The following is a 12,500-nucleotide window of genomic DNA, read 5'->3' as shown; positions in this document are numbered from 1 at the left end:
AAATACTTGAAAAGGGGAAAGGGGGGGGGGGTTGGGGATATTGGCCAACCAGCGTATTGGACAGACCACCCAAGACAAAGATAATGGAAGAGAAATGCATAGTCATTATAAGGATTGTAGAACCTTATAATGAGTATACGGGTAAATAAACATAAAGGATAATGAAAGAGAAATGCATAGTCATTATAAGGACTGTAGAACCTTATAATGAGTATACAGGTAAATATACATAAAGGTTAATGAAAGAGAAATCATCATTTATAAGAAACTTGCCAGAACCTTCATTAATAAGAGTATAATAAGGGTAAATAAACAGAATGGATATGGAAAGGGAGAAATGCATAGTCAGTATAAGACTGTAGAAAACCTATAATTGAGTAAATACAAATTAAATATAACATAAAGGTTAATGAAGAGAAAATGCATATTCATTATAAGTCGCAGAACCTTATAATGAGATACCGTAAATATTAGCATAAAAGGTTAATGAAAGGAAATCCAAATATATGTCAGTTATAGGATTGGAAGAACCTTTATAAATGAGTATAACATGGTAAATAAACATAAAGGTTAATGAAAGAGAAAGATATCATTATAAGACTGCAGAACCTTATAATGAGTATACAATAAATATACATAAAGCGTTTAATGCAAGAGAAAATCCATTATCAATATAAGGATTGATAAACTAGTATACAGGGTAAATACAAAAGGTTAATGAAAGAGAAATGCATAGTCATTATAAGGACTGCAGAACCTTATAATGAGTATACAAGTATATAAACATAAGTGTTTCAGTGTTACATACAGCAAGGAACCTCAAGCCTAATGAAACGGCCGTGGAACCAGGCTGTGGCATAGTCCAGGTCCCAGAACTTTAGTTTGATCACAAAGCAGAGAAAAGCAGTTGAATTTAATACTCAGCTGTACAGGGATTCTAATTCACTGAAGCAAAAATATAAAATAATCGATAACATTAATTTTAATATAATATAATCTGGTAGCGTATCTATGCACTCCTTAAATCCCCTTCTTGTAAGGAAACTGAAGAAAAGTAGAAAACAGGCGACTATTCTCCGTCTCTATCAAGAAAGGCTTGCCTGTGTCCTCTCTAATTTCTTTTCACGAAACGGAAGACAAATAAATAATACACGAATATTCTTCTACTTTTTACTTAATCAGGAAAGATTCTCGCCTGTGTGGCATGTCAGTAGGCATATTTCAAAGGGGAGTTCTGGCAAGATCGACAAGACCCTTGGCCAATAATTTGTGTGAGTCCTTGTCATCCTCCAGAAGCGGGGTTTAATATTCCCAATCTCTCCGTCATTGAAATTCATAAATTTTAAAGAATCTCTCTCTCTCTCTCTCTCTCTCTCTCTCTCTCTCTCTCTCTCTCTCTCTCTCTCAGGCATCTTCACAGAAAGGCTTTGCATATTTTTTTGTGAGCGCCATCTTTTGACAGTGGCTTAAATAATCTTTTTCTGCGTCTCTGTTTTTTTTTTCAGTCATGATCTTAAAATAACTCTCTCTCTCTCTCCTCTCTCTCCTTCTCTCTATCTCTCTCTTTTCTCTCTCTCTCTCTCTCTCTCTACCTTCAGTAGCAGCCATTTTAAATAAATATCAAACCTTCTAAACATTTTTCTCATAAGGTCATGATTTTAACTGTTCAGCTCTTTTTCTTTTACACAGCTCTCTCTCTCTCTATCAGTCATGATCTTTAAAATAACTCTCTCTCTCTCTCTCTCTCTCTCTCTCTCTCTCTCTCTCTCTCTCTCTCCTCTCTCCAGTAGTAGCCATGTTAAATAAAATATCTTTTCACATTTTTCCTTTTTTAATTTTAAGGTTCATGTTTTTAACTGAAGTCCCTTTTTCTTACACAGCTCTCTCTCTCTCTCCTCTCTCTCTCTCTCTCTCTCTCTCTCTCTCTCTCTCTCCTTTCCTTTAGTAGCAGCTATTTTAAATAAAATCCTTACTAACATTTTTCCTATTTTTCATTTTACGGTTCATGATTTTAACTGAAACCCCTTTTTCTTACACAGCTTGTAGCAAGAGGCTCACGTTCGCTCTCATCTTAAACGTGACTAGACAGGCCATGGAAATCTCATTTACAATAAATAAATAAATAAAATTTTTAAAAACTATAGGAAAGGAAAAACACATAATTCATACCTGAACCCTTGATCTCTATAAGTGTGACCTAAGTATGCTGCATTGCAGCTTCATTAGTGAAGCTGTACATGTCCAATGTAAAGTGTTCTCTGTCACGTATAGTTCAAAAGCTTTGGGGGCTTTGAAAATAACTTTGACCTTAGCGACGGACAGGTCGATTTCTGGAGGCATCTGGACGGTATATTGGGGATATGATAACTAACTTACCTCTACAGTAAAAGATGCAGTCAACTGATATTTATAAATAAAGATGGAGGAGCAACTTTGGTAATAACACAATTTCTACCATAAAGTGCTTAAGTGTTCTAAACAGCTACAATGCTGCAAAGGGTACGCAAGAATAATGCAAGAATTGGTAATACTATTTAGGAGAAATACAGTAAAGCAAGAACAAGCAAGCATTCACAAAAACACGAAAATGTACCATAAAATCAAAACCCGCTTTCTATCACAGGGACACAACGAATAAACATTCGATTTTTGGTTTGTCTTGAGGTCGACAAGTGAAGGCTGATGAACACACACACACACACACACACACACACACACACACACACACACACGAACATCTTGCAATCCAATGGCAACCTATTTTCTGTCTTACGGGGAAAGCTTACTGAATGCATTCTTCCTGGGTTTAACCTGGGTTTAATAAAAAATTATTTTCGACATTTCTGTAACAATATGCTTGAAACTTGCTGTTACCTTATGTCTTGGAAAGGCAGTTTAGAAAAAAACACTTCAAATAAAATGTAATAACAATAAGGGTTATGCAAGAGCTTCTATTCACTCCAGTGGTACAAATCAGCAATGTGTTGAGCGTGATATCTCAAAGTTCTTTTATCTGACCAATTCAAAATTAATAGAATTAAACTGAAAAAGAACCAAACTGACAATTTATATATTTTAAAGGTTAACTGTAAATAATGAATTACTTTACACTTAAAAGTTCAAGTTGGATATATTAAATAATCTTACTACCCAAGTGTAACTTGTAGCTTATAACTTGCAAACAAGATTTAACGCTCAACTAAAAATACCATTCAATGCTCACTCATAAGCGCTAAACAGTATTCACTCTCAACTGTGATATAGCGATCACTTAAAAGCAAGAATAAATTATCATAAAAATAATATACCAGAAAATACATGTATAAGTCTGACTAGATTTAACTTCAACGTTAATGCAATGATCAACACAGCACCTCTCTCTCTCTCTCTCTCTCTCTCTCTCTCTCTCTCTCTCTCTCTCTCTCTCTCTCTCTCTCTCAACTTCAGCTTACATGCGACCAAATGAAATATTCAGTGTCTCTACACCGTGTGGTGTGAGATTTCACTCAGCTGTAGAGAAGGATACTCGGAAATACAGTCAGAAGAATCTACAAGTAAAAAACGGCATATATTCCAAGTGGAATATTATGTATATATGTATGTATATGTATGTATATACATATATACTTTATGTATATATATTTATATATAAAAATGCACATACATACTGTATACATTAGTGTACTTATCATATATATATTCAATATATATAATATATATATATATATATATTTATTAAATATATATATATATATATATATCTATATATATATATATATCATATATATATATATATCATATATACTATATATATATATATATATATATATATATATATATATAATATATATATATTAATATCATATATATATATATATATATATATATAAGTATATATATATACTTATTCCTCTGTATCTATGGGCCCACAGGACCTTCGAACAGCTAAAAAATATAAAGAACAAATCAATAAGACATAATTATTGGGAGCATATCACCATAAGAGCAGAGAGAGAGAGAGAGAGAGAGAGAGAGAGAGAGAGAGAGAGAGAGAGAGAGAGAGAAGAGAGAGAGAGACTGACTCACCGGCTGCAGATCCTCGTAAAGGGATGGATCGTTGACTTCGGGTTTCTCGTAGAATTGGTGGAGGTAGTTCCTGACGCCGAAGAAGGGGCACAGAGGCGTCGGGGATTCCAGGTTCTTCTTCGCCTTCTTGGCCTCGTCGCCCTCTCCGGCGGAGGCGAGGGGGGCGCTGCCCCCTCCTCCTCCCTCCGGAGGCTGCTGCTGGTCCTCATCGAGGCTCCTCTCGTTGGACTCAGGCACGAGCGAGAGTCTTGGCTTCGAGTCCAAATGGAGCCTCGAGGGCGTCCGAGGCGGAGCGTTAGTCCGCGAAGCCGAGGACGAAGACGACGAAGCCCCTTCTGGCTTGGCTGTGTCTCCCGGTGGGGTAGTCCCTCCTCCCACGCCCGTCGTCGTCCTGCCGTGTCGTACCAAGGGCTCGGTCTCGGCAGGTTCTGTGTCGGTATCATCCATTACGGCGGCGGGCCCAGGCGAGGCCTACCCCAACCACCAGCTGCCCTGCCTGCGATGACAAAGAAGACATCACGATCAATAATGGGGTACTTATCACATTGCTCTTTGATGCAGTACTTGTAAACTTACCCTCTAAAGCAATACTTATCAAATTGCTCTCTAATGCAGTACTTTTAAAATTACTTTTTACTACAGTGCTAATCAAATTGTTCTCTAATGCAGTACTCATAAAATTTCTCTCTAATGCGGTAGTTATATAATTGCTCTCTAATGCGGTACTTTCCTCAAGAGAATAGAAATTAGTGAGTAATGTCTTAGAAGAAAGGAGAGAGGCCCTAAAAGCCATTTTCTTGTAACACAAGACAGTGATACTAAAATATAAAGTAATGTTTCTGGAGGACATAATGATCTTATGTGAGAGATGAAAATGGTTCTCAGGATAGAAAATTAGCTGATAATACAGTTTGTTGTTACAATGAAAAATGACACTGTAATGAATTTAAGTTCTCACAATAAAGCTAAATAACCCTATAAAAAGATGTAATATCGATATTAGATAGGAATTAAAGTTTATGTTGACAAATGCTTTTTAGAATAAAAACATTTAATCTTTTCCCTGCTGGGAAAAATATTCATATTATAATCAAAATTTACTGCAAGATGGAAAATCCTCAGACAGATATTATGCTAAATGAAAGTTCATGTTAACGAAAACAATTTGAATAAAAAATATTTACGGCTATTCAGTCATGAAAAATATTCGTATTATAAACAGAATTTTCCCCGATGGCAGCGAAAGCCCTTAATTATTTGTCAAGCGTCTCCGTAGTATTCCCCCCCCCCCCTCCCCTCCCACCCCCAAAAATACGTATAAAATTGCAATTCTTGATATCTGAAACAGTCCCGAGTCTGAAGGTATCTCCCGAATTGAAACCGCAGTCCCACGCAGCCTGAATTTTGAAGGAACCCAACCACACGAAGGGCAGAAACAGCTGATGGTTTACATCTTTGATATGCGTCACTGTGTAGCTCTTGCGAGATTCGACAGGTGGGAAAATCAAATTCATGAAGGATATAGGTCTATATTTTTACCCAATCATGTCCTATCGTTCTGTCAGCGAACCTTATTTGAACATTTCCGTTACGAAGCCAGAAAAACTCACTATAATGGATTAATGTTTATGGGTCAATATATTTTACAAAAATCAATATTGCGTTCTGGCAAAGTACGTTTTTGCGTATCATTTTATTATGAAGCCAGAAAAACTCACGGAAATGAATCAATCAGTTTGTTTGACAATTTATAAAACTGCATACGCTTGGCGTGCTTCAGCTGTCAAAATATGAAAAAGCCGATAGAAACTGATTACTTCTTTACTCCACCTAAATATAATGACTTCCTTCTGATTCCAAGATTATTCTGTAGACATACGAAGACTCGAAGGGTTTTATCAGCGAAGATAAAATGAGGATCACTTTGAAATAATACTGCTTCAAATGATTGAAAAAGAAACCCACAAAATCACTGTGTAACTTGTTTACTTCTAAGTATTTACATTTAATTTTACTCCACACTCGAGTACTTTCAGGCCCTATCTGTAGCCCATTTTCAAGATGTTGGGTCATCAGCCTGGTTCAAGGCCCAGCAGTCTTCTGGGAAAATGGGCCACAGATAGGGCCTGAAAGTACTCGAGTGTGGAGTAAAATTAAATGTAAATACTTATAAGTAAACAAGTTACACAGTGATTTTGTGGGTTTCTTTTTCAATCTTCCGAAGAAAACTGAAAGAAGTTTTTGTTTGGTTTACTGCTTCAAAGATTAAAGTACCTTTGATTTTACTTAGTGAATTCTATCAAAGAATAATATATATAGCTTATATTTGAGACAGAGCACAAATCACTTACATTCTCTCTCTCTCTCTCTCCTCTCTCTCTCTCTCTCTCTCTCTCGCTCTCACACACACACACACACACACACACACACACACATATATATATATATATATATATATATATATATATATATATATATATATATATATAAATATATCTTTATGACATCACCGTGATTTGATATCTAAGAATTAAGCTTATCCGCATAAGCTTAGGCGTCACTGAACGTTGTGAGTTCTCGTGTTCAGTGGTTCGAGCCGATGAAACGACAAACTCCTTATCAAATATAAAATTCCCCTTTGGTTTACATATATAAAAAAATATTATCTCCGAGGTAGAGGGATTTGGGATTTCAAACGACACTTGTAGCTCAATTTTATATATATATATATATATATATATATATATATATATATATATATATATATATATATATATATATATGTATATATATGTATAGATATATATATATATATATATATATATATATATATATATATATATATATTATATATATATGAGAGAGAGAAAGAGAGAGAGAGAGAGAGAGTGAGAGAGAGAGAGAGAGAGAGAGAGAGAGAGAGAGGGGCTTTCCCTCTAATTCTCCCCCCACCCCCCCACCAAACCTGCAGAGATCGGAAAGCACTTTGGATCATTAGAATTCAGCAATAATTCCTGACGCTTTATAAAATTTCTCCGTTTCCCTTGAGACTTATCAGCACCGTGTGCCTTCGTGAATTAAACTTAAAAGAAGGGAAGCATTTTTATTTCCCAGCCTCTAAAAGCCTCTTCGTCTTCAATTGACATACAAAGCATGAGGCGTAAACAAAGCCAGTGTATGTTGTGTTTATACACACATAAATAAATGCATGTATATATATATATATATATATATATATATATATATATATATATATATATATATATATATTACATATACGTATTTACCATTCTAAGCGCAGTCTGTGACGCAACTCAATTACGCAATCGCTATGTCTATGTAAAGGCCTCCAGAATATTTAGTGACCTGGTAACCCAATTACTATTATAGTTCTCACTTCCTGTCCTCTATAGGCTCATAGGCTCTCTCTTGAATGCTGTTGTTGCTCTGTTGTTCTCTGCTGTTGTTTTCCCCGGAAATGAAACGGGAAAAGAAAATTCTGGGAAAACTCAATATCTGTTCGAAGTGTCTGGTCGCTTTACAGAAGAACAAAACATTCCATTAAGAGGCGCTGCTACTTCTTTTCTGAGAACAAATATGCCACCTTCAGAGAGAGAGAGAGAGAGAGAGAGAGAGAGAGAGAGAGAGAGAGAGAGAGAGAGAGAGAGAGAGAGAGAGAGAGAGCAGGTTTTAATGTTCATTCTAAGTGTCCTAATGATTTTGTCTAGCTTTCTTGTAAACTCTTCCACAAAGTTAATTCCATCCATCAGGCAAATAGGTTACAAAAGACGATTAGAGAGCCTGAACATTAATAGAACACTTAAAAATACTGAAAGGCATAACAAAATTAGACAGTAACCTATTTACGTTAAACGGAAACCAGACAAGAAATAATGGGTGGAAACTAGAGCTGAAGAGATACAAACACATACCATTGTGGGAACTGCTTTACATACAAGATATGAGACACGTGGAATAAACTGCCACCAGAAAGTTCCACACAATGGTATGTGTTTGTATCTCTTCTGCTCTAGTTTCCACCCATTATTTCTTGTCTGGTTTTCGTTTAACGTAAATAGGTTTCTGTCTAATTTTGTTATGCCTTTCAGTATTTTGAATGTTTCTATTAGTTGTCCTCGCAATCGTCGTGTTTCTTAGCCATACATGTTCAGGCTCTCTAGCCGTCTTTGGTAACCTATTTGCCTGATGGATGGAATTAACTTTGTGGCTCTTGCATGTACCCTTTCTAATCTATTCGTGTATTTTCTTAATGTTGGTGACCAAAACTGTATTGCATATTGAAGATGAGGTCTAACTATTGATGTGTAGAGCTGCAGCACCGTTTCCTTGTTTCTGTAATTGAACTGCCTCTTCATGTATCCCACTAGTTTCTGTGCCTTCTTTTGAGCTTTTATGCACTATTTTGTTGAATTCTAAGTCCTTGGTTATAATACCTCCAAGGTCCTCTTCTTGTTCTACGCTATTTATGTCATTCCCAAGCAGCATGTAGTTCGCAAGAGGGTTGTTTGTTCCTATTTGTAACACTACACTTATCCACTTTAAAAGGCATTTTCCATCTTTTTTACCACTCCTATTTTCTTTAGATAATTTCTTAAACTTTCTATTGTCTCTTGGTCTGCTGCATTTACGCCTAGTTTGGTGTCGTCTGCAAATTTGGCTATCCTGCTAGTTAATCCTACATTAATGTCTATAAATCAAAAACAAGAGCGGGCCAAGGACACAACCCTGAGGAACTGCGCTTGTCACATCTGCCCATTCTGTTTCTCCACCGTTTATTACGACTCTGTTTTCTATTAGTTAGCCGGTCTTCGATCCAGTCTGAGAGAGATATATATCAGTTATGACAAAAGGCAAATGATAAAAAATATAAGTATATTATCAAAATAAAAGGGTAATAGTTTTAAAGTAGTAACTTCTGAGATGAAGGTCAAGCGTTACCAAGTCGTATACAGACTGACGAAACCAAACGTTTCAGTTCAAAAAATGCTTCACAGGACGCAATGAAAACCAACGCAGACATAGGCCTTCACTCACTCTTTCAGCATGAATAAACTGAGGGTGTGCTCGGCTTCAGAGAGCGAGCATTTTGCTCCACACCCAAATCATTTTTCGTACAACGAAATTCCTGGGTCCAAGTTTTCCCGATAGAAAGCTGGTGATCATTAAAATTCAAATGGAGTTTGCACCAAAATTCATTTTTATCGAGTCTTCTGGTCTTACTTTTTAGACTTAGTCAGAAGTCAGGAATGATGGTAGACTAAAGGATGTAAATTATAAAAATTCCAAAAAGGAAAATATATTAGTGCAAAAATTGTGGCAATGACTCAAAAGCCAAAATCTCTAAAGGACTGAAGAGAAAATATTACCTGGAAAAAGAAGTACGGTCACTGATGATTTTAATAGAGGAGAATATAATAAGCAAAAATGAATGCGATTTATTTAGGAGATTGTGTTTATAAAGGAATGAAGAGGAAAACTTCCTGGAGAAGAATTAAGGCGTTTGACGATTTTAAGAGAACAGTACAACTAAGAAGCAAAAATAAATGAGGCAATCCTTTACAAGACGTAGTTTAAGAAATACTGAAGTGAAAATGCTGCCTGGAAAAGGAGAATAGTGTTTGGCGATTTAAAAGAGGGAAATATGAGAAGCAACAATAAATGAGGTCATCCTCTACATGACATAGTTTAAGAAATACTGAAGAGAAAATACTGCCTGGAAAAGGAGTAAGGTGTTTGACGATTTAAAAGAGGAGACTAAAAAAAGCAAAAATAAATGAGGTCATCCTTTACATGACATAGTTTAAGAAATACTGAAGAGAAAATCCTACTTGGAAAAGAAGTATGGTGGTTCACGATTTCAAATGAATGAAGCAATGACTAAGGAGACAATATTCATGAAGGATTGAGGAGAAAACGCTGCTTGGAAAAGAAGTACGGCGTTATGCTTCCATTGCTTACAAATTATTCATCAAAACGAGAAATCATTCATAAAGAGTATACTTTAGTACACACGAACTTACAAAGAAAACTTCCAAGAACAAAAGCCACCTACACATATAATCTATAATCATAAAATCCGAGAGGATCTTGTTAGTCCTCTCTTGGGTGACAATAGGGAAGACATGACACAGTCACCCATCCCCTGCAAACCTGTTTGTCCGGCCATGGTGGGGTGGGGTAGGTAGGAGAACGGGAGGGTAGGGTAGACAGCCACCCTCCTCCTGCAAACCAGTTTGTCCGGCCAGGGTGGGAAGTGGTAGGTAGGAGAACGGGAGGTTTGGGTAGACATCCACCCTCCTCCTGCTAACCTGTTTGTCCGTCCATGTGGGGGCGGGGTAAGTAAGAGATCGGGAGGGCATGGGAGATTTCACCGCTGGATTCCAGCGGGCACAGAGGAATAAAGAAGGAGAACAAGATAACAGATAAATAAAAGTCAACAACAAAAACAAACGCAACAATAAACAAATAGGCACCAAAGACCTTTCTCGTACGCCCACAGCATTGCTCACTAAACTTCCAAACATGCCATCAGTCAAGCAATGTACAAGTTTTCCATTCATCTTTATCCCTCGCATCTCCGCCTGATTCCTCTCTCAACCCGGTCTGACCTCTTGACACATGGCGGGAATTTTAAAAAATGAGAGAGAGAGAGAGAGAGAGAGAGAAGAGAGAGAGAGAGAGAGAGAGAGTTCCCACCCACTCTCGCTTCCCAAAATACGCAGCACCGTCCCCCACCCCCCTGACCTTATACTAGAATCTCGTCTTCCCGGGCCTGGGTCATTCATCATGTGGTTTTAAAGTCTCTCTCTCTCTCTCTCTCTCCACGAGCGAGATAAATCCAGAAGCGGTTCACTGACCTTTGTTCACCTTTGATGACCCCAACTTTTCCTTTAATCTCATTTTTGTCAGGATTTTTATCGTCATATTTTCAAGTCACATCATTTGTTTAGCCAGTCGGGGAATTCATTTGTTTCGTCTACTGATGTAAATCTCTAGACGTCATATTTTTGTTGTTTATCATTTTTCCCAATGAAAACAAATGAAGAAACATTAAATTCTCCTTCACATTTTGCTATTTTTAATTCTTAGCTGCAACGAATGAAGAAACGGTTAAATTCGACTTTACAATTTTTTTTGTTTTTCATGTATTCTTCACGGACACAAATCCCTAGATAGCAAAACAATCAACAAAAATATTTATAAAATCAATTTGCCCATTCTGACCAATGCCTGCAACTGCATTCCTGACAATCACTCAACTGATATGAGTTGCAGACTGCTGGAGAAATTCAAATCAACAGATAAAAATGAACGAGTGCAAGTATTTCGAAAAATTACTAATAAAACAAAAATAATCAGTCCTGTGCTCGGTACAAAACACTCGTCTTCAGAAGGGAAACCGTCCTAATTAGCATAATGTCTCAATCTGAATAATCAACGTGCCGCCAGGTCTGAGAGGCAGTGAACGCAGACTTTAACTACTTTGCAAAATAGTTCGAAGCCTTAATTAATAATCACCGAGTGAGTAAGAGACCTGAAGTTATTAAGGATTTAGGAATTCAATTTTCGACGTTCTTCTTACATTTTAACTACTTAATTTTTAAATGAAAACATCATTTTTATGTTTCGTTCTGTTAAAGTCCTTCTCTAACTGTTCCTCACCTTCCCTATTTTTCATACACCTAACTTGTTTCTAATTACCATATTGTATTATGAGTATGCTAAATGGTCCTATTCCGACCAATTACTTTTCATTCGGAAGCCAAATTTAAATATACAGAAGTCATACAAGTGTCCCTTGCGTTTTCTGTATTCAGTCATTCTTAATGCTTTTATTTTATATTTTCTTATCAGAATATTATAACCTGGCCTTTAAATTATATATATGTATATGTATATGTATATATATATATATATATATATATATATATATATATATATATATATATATATATATATATATATATATATACGTACGGTAACTTAGTTATTATATGACGAAAAATCTAACAAATATACGCATCTGACATCAGGAAAATGAGAAAAGAAATCGTAAAACGAAAAGAAAACAACATCAAAAGAGTTGTGAACAAAGAAAAAACATACATACACACACGCGCACATACACACACACACACACACATACACACATGGCACAGAGAAGAAAACATTTCGAGATAAAATCTCGAGATAAAGTTGGCATCTCGACAGCAGCCTCGTTTTGAATGGGAAATGTTATGTAATACCTTCCAACGGCCTTCTGATCCAGAATAAAGTTTCAACTCGGGCAAAACATGAAGGTGCATACTATTCCATCTTAGCTATGTCCTCCAACCGATACCTTTACCAGAGATTTATTCTTTCATTCAAGTTTTGATTCATACATATGCCCA

At 36.3% G+C, this 12,500-nt stretch overlaps 1 protein-coding gene across 7 annotated transcripts in view; it reads right to left on the bottom strand.

The window, feature by feature from the left end:
- The window catches only part of LOC135205429 (neurensin-1-like), a 341,552-nt gene that overhangs the window by 61,517 nt on the left and 267,535 nt on the right, over positions 1–12,500 (bottom strand). For all 7 annotated transcript variants that reach the window (XM_064236002.1, XM_064235999.1, XM_064235998.1 and 4 more), the window contains one exon: positions 4,087–4,582. In XM_064236002.1, the coding sequence (XP_064092072.1) occupies positions 4,087–4,533 (447 nt within the window). In that variant the 5' untranslated portion in view covers positions 4,534–4,582. The remainder of the gene's footprint in view (positions 1–4,086; positions 4,583–12,500) is intronic.

This window comes from Macrobrachium nipponense, chromosome 24, assembly GCF_015104395.2.
Source record: "Macrobrachium nipponense isolate FS-2020 chromosome 24, ASM1510439v2, whole genome shotgun sequence".
NCBI lineage: Eukaryota > Metazoa > Arthropoda > Malacostraca > Decapoda > Palaemonidae > Macrobrachium > Macrobrachium nipponense.
The sequence above is the reverse complement of the archived record's forward strand: the minus strand, read 5'-3'. Positions and strand labels throughout refer to the sequence as shown.